At 41.9% G+C, this 16764-nt stretch overlaps 1 protein-coding gene across 1 annotated transcript in view; it reads left to right on the top strand.

Annotated features, from left to right (window-relative positions):
* Nucleotides 1–16122, top strand: part of slc6a16a (solute carrier family 6 member 16a) — a 44684-nt gene extending 28562 nt beyond the window's left edge. Inside the window, exons 6-12 of the mRNA XM_062036283.1 lie at nt 2101–2211; nt 2321–2562; nt 3233–3413; nt 6122–6323; nt 6407–6566; nt 6648–6810; nt 14754–16122. Of these exons, the coding sequence (XP_061892267.1) occupies nt 2101–2211; nt 2321–2562; nt 3233–3413; nt 6122–6323; nt 6407–6566; nt 6648–6810; nt 14754–15092 (1398 nt within the window). The 3' untranslated portion in view covers nt 15093–16122. The remainder of the gene's footprint in view (nt 1–2100; nt 2212–2320; nt 2563–3232; nt 3414–6121; nt 6324–6406; nt 6567–6647; nt 6811–14753) is intronic.
* The last annotated feature ends 642 nt before the right edge of the window (nt 16123–16764 follow it).

Here is a 16764-nt window from a genome sequence, read left to right as displayed (position 1 = left end):
AACAAGGATTGGGCGAGGGTTGTAATTGTTGAACAGTTTAAGAAAAACCTTTTTCAACCAGCTATTGCAAGGAATTTAGGGATTTCACCATCTACGGCCCGTAATATCATCAAAGGGTTCAGAGAATCTGGAGAAATCACTGCACGTAAGCAGCTAAGCCCGTGACCTTCGATCCCTCAGGCTGTACTGCATCAACAAGCAACATCAGTGTGTAAAGGATATCACCACGTGGGCTCAGGAACACTTCAGAAACCCACTGTCAGTAACTACAGTTGGTCGCTACATCTGTAAGTGCAAGTTAAAACTCTCCTATGCAAGGCAAAAAAACGTTTATCAACAACACCCAGAAACGCCGTCGGCTTCGCTGGGCCTGAGCTCATCTAAGATGGACTGATACAAAGTGGAAAAGTGTTCTGTGGTCTGACAAGTCCACATTTCAAATTGTTTTTGGAAACTGGACGTCGTGTCCTCCGGACCAAAGAGGAAAAGAACCATCCGGATTGTTATAGGCGCAAAGTTGAAAAGCCAGCATCTGTGATGGTATGGGGGTGTTAGTGCCCAAGACATGGGTAACTTACACATCTGTGAAGGCGCCATTAATGCTGAAAGGTACATACAGGTTTTGGAGCAAAATATGTTGCCATCCAAGCAACGTTACCATGGATGCCCCTGCTTATTTCAGCAAGATGGCGTCATAGTAAAAGAGTGCGGGTACTAGACTGGCCTGCCTGTAGTCCAGACCTGTCTCCCATTGAAAATGTGTGGCGCATTATGAAGCCTAAAATACCACAACGGAGACCCCCGGACTGTTGAACAACTTAAGCTGTACATCAAGCAAGAATGGGAAATAATTCCACATGAGAAGCTTAAAAAATGTGTCTCCTCAATTCCCAAACGTTTACTGAGTGTTGTTAAAAGGAAAGGCCATGTAACACAGTGGTGAACATGCCCTTTCCCAACTACTTTGGCACGTGTTGCAGCCATAAAATTCTAAGTTAATTATTATTTGCAAAAAAAAAATAAAGTTTATGAGTTTGAACATCAAATATGTTGTCTTTGTAGTGCATTCAATTGAATATGGGTTGAAAAGGATTTGCAAATCATTGTATTCCGTTTATATTTACATCTAACACAATTTCCCAACTCATATGGAAACGGGGTTTGTATGTAATAGGGGTGTCAAAAAAAATTGCGATTCTTACTTGTAACGATTCTTAGTCGACTCAAAAAAATAAAAACTCGATGTATTTTTTTGTTTTTTCTCTCCAGCCACTCAGGCAAATTGTTGATGTAGACGCCCATATCTGCTTTATAGATTTACTTTAGAAATCGGATGCTTCTCTTGTTGTCTTATTTATATTTGACTTTATTAAATGTTTGGTTAGAATTTTATTAAACAAAACCAGTTTTCTTTTAAGTAATATATACATTTATCAGAGCTGTTATCTATTTTATGGAGTAATGTAGTTGATCATAGAACTGGCACCCCATGTTATTAAAAAAATATTGATTTTGAATCCAGAATCGTTTTAAATCAAGAATCGATTCTGAATTGAATCGATTCGTGTAGTGCCCAAATATTCACAGCCCTACTGTGCAAGTAACGTTACTGACACATAGTGACCAGTCAGTTTACAGTTTACATATCATCACAATATGTTTTGCTCTCTAAAAAAAGTCATAGATTTGACTGTCAATTATGGGCAAAATCTAATGTATCACATTCGACTATTATAAATTCTTAGTCGAAGACATCCCTTCTTTAACTCAAAAACTTTTATACAGTACTGTAATCTCATCAGACTCTTAGGGTGGAAATCAGAAACAACAATTAATAAGTGAATTATATTTATACAGCACGTTTTCTCTAGTGAACGCTTTACATTGAGAAACCCATTATCTACACTTCAGCTACATTTATACCAGTGTGGGTGGCACTGGGAGCAAGCTGGGTGACCTGCCTTGCCCAAAGAAACAACTGCAGTGACTAGGATGGCGGAAGCTGGATTCAAATCAGCAACACCCAAATTTCTGGCCGGCTGCTCTACCATCTGATCCATGTCCCCGTAACGACCTCTCTATTCCGTGTTCCTTTTTCAGGTGATGTACTTCTCCTCAGTGTTTCCCTACGTGGTGCTCTTCATTTTCCTCATCAGAGGGTTGATGTTGGATGGAGCAGTAGAGGGAATCACATACATGTTTTATCCCAGAGTAAGTACACATTCCAAAGTGTGTTTGATCACGTCAATGCTGCTAGAAGTCTTATTTTAATAATCATAAACGACTAGATTCTAACAGAACTGTGATTATCATTTCTCAGTTGGAGATTTGGGGGAACATGCAGGTGTGGCGACAGGCTGCCACTCAAGTGTTTTTCGCCCTAGGACTGGGTTACGGCTCTGTCATCGCGTATTCTTCTTACAATCCGGTCCAAAACAACTGCCACAGGGATGCTTTGATGGTCTCGGGCATCAACTTCATGACGTCCGTGTTGGCCTCGCTTGTGGTTTTCGTCATCTTGGGTTTTCGAGCCAAGAACATCGCAAAGGACTGCGTGGCTGGGTAAGCATCAGAGTCCGAAAGAGTGATCTGACTAAAGCATTTGTTTCAAATAATGACACTTTTTACAAGAAAATAACATTTCATGTTTTAGAAAGGGCCAACCAGAGCCCAGACCAAAATCCAATTTTACAATCTATGGGGTGACCGGAAGGGGGGCCATGAACAAGAGATGCCCTCGCAATATGACAGCTTTGGAGCGCTTCTGCAAACAATAGTATAGATATGGTGATGTGCCAAGCTTGACACTATTTTCAAAAAATAGTGGCAAGTGATTTAAAATGTACAAATTGTGTGTTTTGGTGTGGTCACACTTACTGGATGCATATATATTCTATTTTCTTAAGTCATAGTACATTAAAGGTTATATTATTTGTACCTGTTTTCTTTTCTGTATCCACTGAAGTCACTTCCTCCTGAATTTGCCTTTAAGAGTTAAAATAAAAATGTAAAAGATATAAGAGGAAAAATAAAAAAGATAAATTGTGGCGTTTTTTTACCAACTTTTGTTAAAAAACAGTAAGTAGCTTCCGCGTTATATTAACTATCGATGATAAAACATTATTTGGCAGTAGAAACAAGGCATGTGTTAGCACTAAAAGTGTCAAATGCACCACGATGTCAGCTCTAAAAACTTTTCCTTATTCTTATTGTTCATCTGATTTATTTGCAGAAATCTCGGCCTCCTCAGCGCCACGTCGACCCAGGGACAGGACCAACACTGGTGGCCTTGGTTCAACATGACAGATCCAAGCTCTGTGCTTGTAGAAGACTACAGAGAGTGGTACAGCCACTATGGCGCCATGCTGAGTCTGAACATCACCGACTGCAGTTTGGAGGATGAGATGAACAAGGTAGGAAATGGTAGTTTTTGTGTAGAACCTGCAAACAAGAGGTAAACAACAGGCAAATCTACAGACCGTGCAGCAAGATTGAGACCTTTCACTTTTGCGTGAAGATTCTGTGGAATAGGTTTACAAAAAATCCTATTAGGTTTGTCACAAGGTGCTGTGTTATTGCATAACAAGAGGATGGAAGTATATAACTGTTCCTAGAGACTAAAAAGGTTCTGTGAAATATTCTGTGCAAGGCTGAAAACTATGGGATGTTTAGGATGGATAAAGTTTCCAGTAGAGATGGAAGCAAGGTGTGTTGTACAAGTAGGAAGGCAAACTAAATAAACAGAGTTCTAGATAGATACTGCCTTTATCATTTATTTAGAAATGTACACTTTGTGTAGACGTTTACCTTGCGGCCTCACATGGAAGCTGATATCCACTTGGAAAAAAACTTTTTTTTTCTGAGAACGTAAAGTATTGAAAATATGCTGGAATATTCATTCAGTAGCCTAGCATAGTTTTGTGTATTTGTAGATTCACTTAGTTTTTAGGTTTGGTTTACTTAAAGTTTGTTTATTTTCAATGTTTTTGTAGGCACAGTTAATCTTTCTTTTAGGCAGGGTTGTGCCAATCGATCGTGAAAAAGTATGTGATCGGCCAGCGGCAAATAATGTCTCTCAATCATTGCATCAATCAATTAATAACCTGCATTTATTTGCCGCATTGTATCACTGGAGGACAAGGATAAACATGTTACACCTGGAGGAAGAACAAAGAGGAGCAGACAACAAGGGATGCTAAGCGCTCAGATTGGAACAACACAAAATAAGTACTTAGTAAAGTTTAAGACGTGTAGCTGGAACCACGTTACAGCAGAAAGTAAGCAGCTATTAAAGCAGCACTAAGTAACTTTTCAACCTTCATAAAATATTTGCATAATCTTTGGGATGATACATCGACTTTCAACTAGTTGAATGACACCTCTGCCATGGCCTGAGAGGGTCAGTATAACTTTCACTGGCATAAGCAACTTTGAGGAGGGTGGCAGGAACCACACACACTGCTACACAAAAAACTACAAATGTGCTGACTTGCTTTACGGCATACGTCACTTCCCCCTTTTTCCATTCATTAAAATGTTGATGCCAACACCTACGTGCAATGACTATCATGGTAGATGCTGCAAAACAACCAAAGAAACGAAAAGTTTTGCCTAAGGAGACAAAAAAATTATAAGGGAGGCTACCCAGATAAAAGGACAGTCAAAGATCAACATTTCCCAGGCTTTCACTCGTTGGCATGAGCTCAAAAACGAGGAGGGAATTTCGACCGATGCTGCCTTGGTTCTGTTACTGCTAAACTAGTAGTGATTTTCGATGCTCAAATCAAAATGATAATGCTAATGTTAGCTATCGTAAAGTTTGCGTGGTAGCAATAAATAGCCACTAGCTTGATAGTTGGCAGTTACACACTGACACGACAAGCAACGCAACAAACTCAAAAGTACTGCATAAAGAAAAAACAATGTGATGACCGCAAATTTAAGGTTTGAGCGAAATATGTAGGAAAGATCAGTCATACTGAATCATTGTGGTATTATCGTGTCAGTTTGGCGCTATATGCGTTGGTCCTAATGGGAAATGTGGTCTTCCTTCTGGCAAAACACTAACGCTTTGTTCCACTGGCGCCGCCAAAATCAACCGAAACTGAAAGTTCTTAAGTGGGACTTCAACAGGAAATATTTATAAATAGATTAATACAAGTCTAGAGAGAGAATAATATAACAACTGTTGGTGTGTAGCAGCCAGGCAAACATGTAAGGGGAGGGCAAATTGATTCCTATATCTGTATAGTCGATACCAAGTAGTATCAGTATATGATTGATAATGGAGTGATTAGATCGATATTTTTATTCTCACAAAATTAGGTTTTTGTCATTGTTCATGTTTTCAAACTCAGGGATGAATTTTTTTGACACAAGAGGACTGAGGGCAAAAAGCAAATAATTTCAATTTGTAGTACATGTTTTTGTTTGTAGGAACTGGTTAAAATATTATATTCTTATCGTTAAACTGAAAAATATACAGTTAATGCATGTGTATCGGCCGATCTCATTCGAGGATGATCGGTATTACAGCATACCGTAAAACCCTAGTTTTAGGTTAAGATCAAGTTAGTTTAGTGTAAGTTTTATATTAATTTTAAGAGTCTTAGTCTTACATTAATTAAAATAATTTATGTTTTAGTTTTATTCTCGTATAAGTTACTTTAGTTTTTGTTTAGTCTTTTTTTGACTAAAAAAAAATTTTGTTTGATTTAAAATTAGTTTTAGGTTTGTTTTGTTTAGTTGTTTTAGGTTTAGGTTGTTTATAAGTTTCGTTTTCCAGTTCTCAATTTTTAGTTTTAGTATACGTTTTGCGTGTAAATTATCTCGTTTTAGTTAGTAGGTTTTTTTCAACAAAAATTGTGATTGAGTTCTTCGATTTAATTATTTCAGTTTTCTTTCAGTTCTGTCTGAGTTTAGTTTTACTGTGCGCTCATTTTGCTAGGGAAAAATATGATAAACAACTCCCAATTGTACTCACTGCAATATAAAACATGCTATGTAGTGTGGATGCCAAAGTTATCCAAAATGTATCATATTTTAGTTTCCAGCTCTTGTCAGTCAGTCAAGATATAAACAAAGTCGTCATGTTCCGTGTTTTGTTTATGTCGGTGCTCAGGGAGTGGAGGGGACAGGACTGGCCTTCATAGCGTTCACTGAGGTGATGGCTCTCTTCCCAGCCAGCCCTTTCTGGTCTACCTTATTTTTCCTAATGCTGCTCAACCTGGGCCTCAGCACCATGTTTGGGACCATGCAGGGAATCCTTACACCTCTCATGGACAATTTCAAGCTGCTGGGACGCCACCGCACTTTGCTCACCGGTAAAACGCCAACCAGGTTTCAGAGCAATCGCCACATTCTTTGTACATTCAGCTGTCATTTCTCTCCCATGTTTGTTTGTCAGTGTGCAGCTGCGCTGTGGGCTTCCTGATAGGACTTCTCTTCACTCAGCGCTCAGGCAACTATTTTGTGGCCATGTTTGACGATTACTCTGCCACGCTGCCGTTGATCATCGTTGTCATCTTCGAAACCATCAGTGTATCCTGGGTCTATGGTACAGATCGGTAAGACCTTCACATCCTAATGTCCTTGACAGTTATCAAGCCTGGATTCAACATATTTTTTGTGGCTTTTTTGGCTTGCAGTTTTCTGGATGATATTGAAGACATGCTTAAATGGCGCCCTCCAGTGGTATACAAATATCTTTGGAAGTATGTGTGCTTGCTGGCCATGATCGGACTTTTGACTGCCAGTTTGTTGAGAATGGTCTTTAAAAGGCCCACATACACAGCCTGGAATCAAAGCACGGTAAGATGGCAATTTAATTATCACTGTCACGCCCCAACATGTAGAGGTCTTAGATGTCAGGGGACTCCGCTGCAGAGCAAAATATTACCAAACTAACATCAAAACACCCTTGTAGGCATTCTCTATAGGAGAATATTGATATCGGTCTGATATCAGCAAAGAAACAAGTATCGGATGATATTGGCTTGCATCTAAAATCTCAGATACAAGCTGTCCTGCGGCTTGTTTACTTGTGCAAAGCTAAACAGCCAGTTAACATCTAAATGCCCTCCAACAAGCACACAAGGTTGGTCTTTACTTGTACTTTTGTGAAGTCATTTACAAAAGGTAAACAACAAAACATGGTAGGCTAAAGGCTACTAGGCGCTTTGGAGCTAGACAAACATACAAGTATCCTTAATTGAACAATATTGCAGTCTTAAACCCCAACAATTTCCATATAAACAAGTATAAAATAATTATAGTTGCGTATTACGTACAGATACAAAGTCTCCAAGGCAGAAGCGTATTAGAAAGTATCCAGCAACAAACGTGTCTGCATCATTCAACTTTTTGCGTCATGCCCTTAATTTAATTAATTATTCTGACCACAAGGTGTCACCAAAAAACCAATTACACTCTCCTTTAAAAGTATTATTCTGTCATAACAAAAAGTTAAAGTTAAAATACCAATGATTGTCACACACACACCAGGTGTGGCGAAATTATTCTCTGCATTTGACCCATCACCCTTGATCACCCCCTGGGAGGTGAGGGGAGCAGTGGGCAGCCCCTTTAATATCTCATTAAATATCCAAACTCACAACCTACCCATCTCAGGGCGGACACTCTAGGGTTAGTGTTTTAAAGCCTAGTATCTCTGATTAATTTCACTTGATAAAGCCTTTTCTAACATTCCACACTACAAAATAAATATGTGGTATTATTCTTGCTGATATCGTATCCGTCTAATATCGCTATCGGCCAATAATCAAAGTTCAATTATCAGTGTCTTATCGGAAGTGAAATACCAGTAGTTGTATCGGGACACCCCTAATTCTTTATACACCTTATAGGATGACATTAAAGTTGAACTCTGCGATGAGGTGGCACTTGTCCAGGGTGTACCCCGCCTTCCGCCCGATTGTAGCTGAGATAGGCTCCAGCACCCCTCGCGACCCCGAAAGGGATAAGCGGTAGAAAGTGGATGGATGGATGGATGGATTAAAGTTGAACTTGTACGGTATGATAAGGGAATTATTAAAATTAAACAATAATATGTTTGTTGTGGATTTAATTTGAGTGCTTCTGTAAAAAAAATTTGTAGGACACAATAGAAAATCAACTTTTAGTAACTACGAATAATCTTCTCAATCTTACAATTGATACCAACATGAGTGCATTCATTGTACATCTGTAGTATAGTGTGAACCATTGGCGTTGTTAGGCCTATTTTAGGGGGGCTCAAGCCGCCCTAAAATGTTCTTAAGCCCCCTTAAATAATTTGGTGTTAAAAAAAAATACATGCCGACATATACATTATAAAGTGGCCCGAATATGACTTTAAATAAATAATCATATAACCTGTCATTATTCACTCAGTTTCCCCGCACTTCATAGTGTAAGGTAGAGAGCCCCTTTAGTGTGTCGGTATCCAATCCAGTCCACTTATTCATATAGAAAATGCCCACATCATTCAAAATCCTGTCCGTATTTTCTCTGCGACCTTGCTTGCGGTCCTGCAGGTGTACGAAGCACATTAGCACACAGCACTGCAGAACAACAACCTTGTGTCTGCAATTGTAAATAATTTAGTTTTTAAGTTTTGTGTTTCTTGTAGAATCTATATAAAGTAATGTACATTAGCCTATTGTTAAAATAATGAAAACAACATCATTAAATATATTTGTTTTATTGTATTGTTACATTAATAGCTGTTGTATTATTATAGGATGGCTTGTTAAACATTTCATAGGATTTTCAGAGGGTGGAAAAACCAAGACATTTAATATAAAATGTAAAATGAATAAATACATAAAAAGAAAAAGGAAAAAATATGGTTAAAAGCCATCGTCCCGGGGAGCATTTAATTTCGTCCCGTGCATTTTTTTTACCGTCCCCAGGACGACGGGACTACATTAATCTCAAGCCCTGGAAGTTACATTTTATTGTTTGCATTATTTGTTTCAGCATTGCACTTTGAAGATCAGTTCTTTGACAGCTTTGGCTCTTTTTCAGATCACAGACTAAGTCTTTCTTATTTACAGTATATATAAATGTTTCTCATTTCTATTCAGACTTCCATACATCTTTAATTTCCTTAACGGCTTGCCATAATATATATAAATATATATATATATATATATATATAAATATATTATATACAAGCCAAATTATCCCAATCCAGATATTACTTTAATTCAAGTAATTAAGTAATATTTCCAGGGCTTGAATTTACAACCATTTTAGTCACATATGTGCCCAAAATGTAATCTGTGCAACTTCAAAATATTTGGGAACAAACAATTATTGTATTGTGAGTGAAAGTGGTGGCATTAGCCTCTATGTTGTGAATGAATAACATAGAGGCTAATGCCATGACTTTCATTGTGTTTCAGTGTATCTTGAAGGATCATGCAAGTAATTGTTTCTTGTTGATGCTGTAAACAAAATGTCACTGTGCAAACCCATGTTTGTTGTTGTACTGAACACAGATTGAAACTAAACCGACTGAAATAATAATAATAACAATGAATAATTTCTAAGTCTTTGCTAGCCGTTTGTGAAGTTTTGTGCTCTTGCGCTACGTTTGCTCGCATCCTGTGCATCTCCTGGGGGCTAAGCCCCCCCTGTCCTTAAAAGCTAGTGACCCCCCTGGTGTGAACCCCTTTTTAAAACATAAACCTTATAATGTTAACGCCGGCCCACACGTCCCTAAAAAAGTAGAAGAACTAAATGTTTTCTCCCAGCCAATCAGCAAAAATATTAAAACGGAGCGTCTCTGTGGTTTGGTTTGCCGTCTTTTTTAAATTATCTACTGTATTTTCCGGTATATAAGCCACACCCACTAAATCTTAGAAGAAAAAAATATGTTTTCATATATTAACCGCACCGGGCTACAAGCCACAGATATTGTGAAATGAGATATTTACATAGAAAGATTTTGTAAACGTTTATTTACATACCTTAAAAGTTTCCAAACGGTGCCTGTAACACTGCAGTAAAACAGCTAAACAAAACAGAAAAGTCACCTTTGAGATGAATAAGGTTTCATAAGATTCAAGATGTTTATCAGGATTCTTCTTTTTTGTACTTTGTAAACATTTTGAGTATGATCAGTTTCCTAAAGTCGATTATTTGATTATTTTGATTATTTGATTACATTATTTGATTACTTTGTTTACTCCATTCCACAATTTAGCAGTTAGCGGAAAAAATCCATAGATTAGCTGCACCTTTGTATAAGCCGCAGTTTCAAAGCTTGAGAAAAAAGTAGTGGCTTATAGTCCCTAAAATACAATATTAGCACTACAAGCTATTATATTTATGGTATTGGTAATCTATTCCTGTTAACCTATGCTATTTATATATGATCGGTAGGTTGGAGTTCAAATCCCAGCCGAGTCATACCAAAGACTATAAAAATGGGACCCATTACCTCCCTGCTTGGCACTCAGCATCAAGGGTTGGAATTGGGGGTTAAATCACCAAAATGATTCCTGGGCGCGGCGCCGCTGCTGCCCACTGCTCCCCAAGGGGATGGGTCAAATGTAGAGGACAAATTTCACCACACCTAGTGTGTGTGTGACAATCATTGGTACTTTAACTTTAACCTTAACTTATAAACTACTCTAATGATTCTCAAACTGTGGTAGGGCTCCATCTAGTGGTATCACTTAATTAAATATGCAAACACAGTGTTACTGTTCAAACTGTGTGTAATGTTTCAGTTGCCAAAAATATAAACTTTACTTGTTAAATAAAACATCTGCCTTGTTTTAATGAATACTTAGGCCTACTAAGCAACTGTATTTTAATGGTGGTACTTGGTGAGCCAAGTGTTTTCTGAGGTGGTACTTTGTGGAAAAAAGTTTGAGAACCATTGACCTTCTCTATTTATATCCTATTGTATTTACAGCATTATGTACATTACAGTGTTCTTGTGGTACTTATCGGGATAAATCTGGGACCTCAAGAAATACATTTTCTGCCTTCTGTTATGCTGAAATGACAATAAAGCTCTTTTAATCCTTGATGACATTAGAATTGAATAAATCAAAGTTTTGTTAAATTTGAATAAATGTAAATACATTAATATCCATCCATCCATCTTCAACCGCTTATCCGGAATCGGGTCGCGGGGACAACAGCTCCAGCAGAGACCCCCAGACTTCCCTCTCCAGAGCAACATTTGCGACTTCCTCCTGGGGAATCCCGAAGCGTTCCCAGGCAAGAGAGGGGATGTAATTCCCCCCATCTGGTCCTTGTCCTGCCGCGGGGCCTCCTCCCAGTGGGACGTGCAACAAGAATCTCCCTAGGGAGACGCTCGTGAGGCATCCGCACGAGATGCCCGAACCACCTAAGCTGGCTCCTTTCCAAGCGAAGGAGCAGCGGCTCTACTCCGAATCTCTCTCGGGTGACTGCACTTCTCACCCTATCTCTAAGGGAGATGCCAGCCACCCTTCTGAGGAAACTCATTTCGGCCGCTTGTATCCGCGATCTTATTCTTTCGGTCATTACCCACACTTCATGACCATAGGTGAGAGTAGGAATGTAGATAGCTCGGTAGACCGAGAGCTTTGCCTTCTGGCTCAGCTCTCGTTTCGTCACAACAGTGCGGCAGAGAGACTGCAATACTGCCCCAGCTGCTCCGATTCTCCGGCAGATTTCCTTCTCCATCTTTCCCTCACTCGTGAACAAGATCCCGAGATACTTAAACTCCTCCACCTGGGACAGAGTCTTGTCCCCTACCCGGACTGTACAAACCATTGGTTTCCTGCTGAGAACCATGGCCTCAGATTTGGAGATGCTGATCCTCATTCCAGCCGCTGAACACTCGGCTGCGAACCGATCCAGTGAGAGCTGAAGGTCACGAACCGAAGGTGCCATCAGGACCACATCATCTGCAAACAGCAGTGACGCAACCTTTAGCCCCCCGAGACGTATACCCTCTCCGCCATGGCCACGACTCCGCCTAGAAATCCTGTCCATGAAAATCACAAACAGGATAGGTGACAGAGCGCAGCCCTGGCGGAGACCAACCCTCACTGGAAACGGATCCGACTTACATCCAAGCACCCGGACACAACTCTCGCTTTGGTTGTACAGAGATTGGATGGCCCTCAGCAGGGTTCCCCTCACTCCGTACTCCCTCAGCACCTCCCACAAGATCTCCCGGGGGACGCGGTCATACGCCTTCTCCAAATCCACAAAACACATGTAGACTGGATAGGCATACTCCCAGGCCTTCTCTAGGATTCCCGCAAGCATAAAGAGTTGGTCAGTTGTTCCACGACCAGGACGGAATCCACATTGCTCCTCTTGAATCTGAGGTTCGACTATCGGCCGGACCCTCCTTTCCAGTACCTTGGCGTAAACTTTCCCAGGGAGGCTGAGTAGTGTGATACCCCTGTAATTAGCACACACCCTCTGGTCCCCCTTTTTGAAAAGGGGAACCACCACCCCAGTCTGCCACTCCCTCGGCACTGTCCCAGACTTCCACGCAATGTTGAAAAGGCGTATCAACCAAGACAGCCCATCAACACCCAGAGCCTTCAGCATTTCTGGACGGATCTCGTCAACCCCCGGAGCTTTGCCACTGTGGAGTTGTCTAACTACCTCAGTGACTTCACTCCGAGAGATCGACGTCGATCCCCCATCATCCTCAGGCCCTGCTCCTATCAGGGAGGGTGTGTCTGATGTATTTGGGTTCAGGAGTTCCTCAAAGTGCTCTTTCCAACGCCCTACGACTTCCTCACTTGAAGTCAGCAAAGTCCCATCCTTGCCGTACACAGCTAGGATGGTTCCCTGCTTCCCCCTCCTGAGGTGCCGTATGGTCTTCCAGAACAGCTTTGGTGCCGCCCGATAGTCCTTCTCCATGGATTCCCCGAACTGCTCCCACACCCTCTGCTTAACCTCGTCCACAGCCACGGCCGCTTCCCTTCGGGCCCGTCGGTACCTTGCAACTGCCTCCGGAGTCCCCCGGGATAACATACCCCGGTAGGACTCCTTCTTCAGTCGGACGGCTTCCCTGACCACCACTGTCCACCAGGGTGTTCGAGGGTTACCGCCCCTTGAGGCACCTAAGACCTTCTGGCCACAGCTCGCAGCTGCAGCTTTAGCAATAGAGGCTTTGAACATTGCCCATTCCTGTTCAATGTCCCCAACCTCCACAGGGATGGCAGAGAAGTCCCGCCGGAGGTGGGAGTTGAAGTCCTTCCGGACAGAGGACTCCTCCAAACGTTCCCAGTTCACCCGCACTACACGCTTGGGTTTGCCAGGTCTGTCCAGAGGTTACCCCCGCCATCTAACCCAACTCACCACCAGATGGTGATCAGTTGACAGTTCAGCCCCTCTCTTCACCCGAGTGTCCAAAACATACGGCCTCAGATCAGCTGATACGATTACAAAATCGATCATTGATCTTTGGCCTAGGGTGCTCTGGTACCAGGTACACCTATGAGCATCCTTATGCTTGAACATGGTGTTTGTTATCGCAAGTCCGTGACTAGCACAGAAGTCCAATAACAATCCACCACTCAGGTTCAGATCAGGGAGACCGTTCCTCCCAATCACGCCAGTCCAAGTATCACTGTCATTGCCCACGTGCGCGTTGAAGTCCCCCAGCAAGACTATGGAATCCCCTGCCGGCGCCCCATACAGGACCCCATGCAAGGTATCCAAGAAGGCCGAATACTCTGAACTCTTGTTTGGTGCGTATGCACAAACAACAGTCAGAGTTTTCCCCCCTCCAACCCTAAGGCGAAGGGAGGCGACCCTCTTGTCCACCGGGGTGAACTCCAACGTACAGGCACTCAGCCGGGGACTCGTGAGTATCCCCACACCCGCCTGTGCCCTCACACCCTGAGCAACTCCAGAAGTGAACAAGGTCCATCCCTTGTCCAGGAGTGTGGTTTCAGAGCCCTTGCTATGCGTAGAGGTAAGCCCCACCAGATCCAACCGGTAGCGCTCCACCTCTCGCACCAGCTCAGGCTCCTTCCCCACCAGCGTAGAGACGTTCCACGTCCCGAAAGTCAGCCTCTGCTGCCCCGAATTGGTCCGTCTGGAGCCTCCACTTTCACTGCCATCCACTTGGTAGCGCACCCGACCCCACTGGTTCCGACCGCGGGTGGTGGGCCCACGTGGCGGAGAAGATGGTGTGTCCACGTAGCTTCTTCGGGCTGTGCCCGGCCGGGCTCCGTGGCTAGCCCGGCCACCAGGCGCTCGCTGACGAGCCCTACCTCCGGGCCTAGCTCCGGAGGAGGGCCCCGGGCTTCCTCCGGGCCGGGTAACGCATCCTCTTTTAGTGTAGTTCATGGGGGGTATCGTAACCCTGATGGGGGGGGGGCATTCGGGTGCTACACCTTGCCCAAGGGTGACCCGGAACTATGTAAGGCAGGGGCGTTCAACTCCCTGAGGCTTAATACAAGCCCACATACCATGTTAGTTCATTATTATCATTATGAACAATAATACCAAACATTTAATTACTAATTATAAACTGTACAATTGGAAAATTGAATAGTGAATTAATAGATGAATAATAGGGTTATATATTAAATAATAATTTAAACCAACCGTATTTCATAAATAAAAAGGCAAACTTTTTTAAAAGTCTTGTTGTATAATTTCTGGGCATTTCAAATTAAAAAGGTCCATAATGAGTATCAACAATTTTAATTTAGTAGTGGTAGTTGAAGTATTTAGTTAATTTTCTTGTTATTTGTCTATCTTCATCTGTACAGGGCTCTGAGATGACGTTGGAGTACCCCAGCTGGGCGCTGGCTATGATCGTGGTGCTTATACTCTTTGCCAGCCTGCCCGTGCCAATCGGCTACATCCATGCCACTCTGCAGCACCGCTGGCTGCCCGACGCCCACGCCGAGGAGGCGGGCGGTCAGGACGTGCGCCGCGACTTGTACACCAAATGCAGCTCTGCCGAGCAGCTGGATTCCGACTCCCACCAAGTTACCCCCGAGGAAGATGGCGTTCGTTCCAGGACGACCTTCCTGCCGGTGGGCAGCGAACATTATCACCTCCTGTCCCAACAGGAGGAAGAGGAGGAGCAGGACACCGGGGTGTGAGGGAGCCTTTTCAGAGGATGGAAAGCATTTCGAATGTGGGTCCTAAACGAGGGATGCTATGGTCAGAGGAGGACACATTTAGTCTGTTTTATTGAGTAACACCAGCAATCATGTAGCAGCACTAGCAAGTGTGCTGGTACATTCTGAAAAACAAACATGGCTTGTACAAAAATGTCCTCCTCGTTTGCATGTCTTTGTGCTTGTGAGGACCACATTTTGTACACATGTTTGTGTCTCTGCCGTGATGTAACACTAAGACCGCCCTCGAGGCTTTAAGAGCTGAGCAGAGCTGTAGTGCAGTAGGACGCGCTCTTTTTCATGGACATTTTAGCTCTTCCTCTTGAGGTGCCACACCCTAGTCGGGAGTGCAGAGGAGCCCAGTCTGCTGCTCCTAAGCTTAAAGTTTGAAATCCATTCTACAACTCAAAACTCCAGTTGTAGTTTTCTGGGTGAAACGTAGACGAGCCTGCACGTCGCATCTCACTGCTCCTGCAGGGTGAACAGTAACCATACCCGAAACTGGCTGCCCTGAACAAGGTTGTTTCAGAAGGCAGTTAAATGTGCTGTGATTCTGAATCCTTGGTGTATTTGAGACTCCTTAGCACATGTTAAGACACCTGGAAACTGTTTTTTGAATTTGCCGGCGAGAAAAAAATGCATGACCCGTCTCCTTTTTTAAATTAACTTTCGATTTCAGGAAAGTTTTGATGGATCCTCACTTGCTTATGTGGCAGTTTTATATCACAAAGAATGCGTGCGTGACAACCTTTAGATATACTCACGTGTGTATTCCTTATATTTTACCTCATGTTGATAGTGATGCTGTAAATGATATGTATTGAGGATTTTATTAAATGTTCTTGCTGGCAGCCTTTAAATTGAATTTACGTTGGACTGGTATCTTCTGCCCTGAGATTTAAAGGTTATTGTCTAGTTAGAAAAGTGCACGTCCTGAATGTGAGTCTGAATGATTGTTTGGTGACCAGTCCATGGTCTAAGGATGAGCGGGTAAAGAAAATGGAATGGAAGTTTTTGTTTTTTTTTGTTTTTCTAATCTGTCACGCAACACTACAATGTAAAAAATTACTAGGATTTCACATCATTTAACTGTATTTTTTCACAATGAAATACTATACTACAACAAATCACGATATCCTTATATTTTCACAGTAAAATACTGTAATAGTCATAACATCACAGCAAGTTAGTGTAAATTCAAACTCTCAAGACAGTGCTTCTCAAACGTTTTTCACCAAGTGGCCACCTCAGAAAACACGAAAGTAGCATAGTGGGCCCAAGTATTCATTAACAAGTATAATTAATATTTTTGGCCACTGTAACATAATTGTATATTTGAATATAGGAAAATAAAACACTGTACTTAAATATAGAATCAAATGAAAGTAGCACTTGTAAACTTGTTTTAATTATTTGTATCTCCTTTCATTTTCTTGTCATCACTTGATAATATACTTTGGGTAGCATTTTTCTGTTAATTGTTTTGTACATTATTTATATCGTAACGGACTGGGTCCTATGTTATGTTATGTTCCAATTTGATCTGTGTTTAACAGATGGGGTTTTCCATGGCCTTGAAGGCATCATTGTTGCGTGCAGCTTTCTCTGCCAATGTTCGTCTTTGTTTACATGTGTTCTGCGTGTTGATTGGCTG

Source organism: Entelurus aequoreus, linkage group LG25 (assembly GCF_033978785.1).
Source record: "Entelurus aequoreus isolate RoL-2023_Sb linkage group LG25, RoL_Eaeq_v1.1, whole genome shotgun sequence".
Lineage (NCBI taxonomy): Eukaryota > Metazoa > Chordata > Actinopteri > Syngnathiformes > Syngnathidae > Entelurus > Entelurus aequoreus.
Note: the sequence above shows the minus strand (reverse complement) of the source record. Positions and strands in the feature narration are given on the sequence as shown.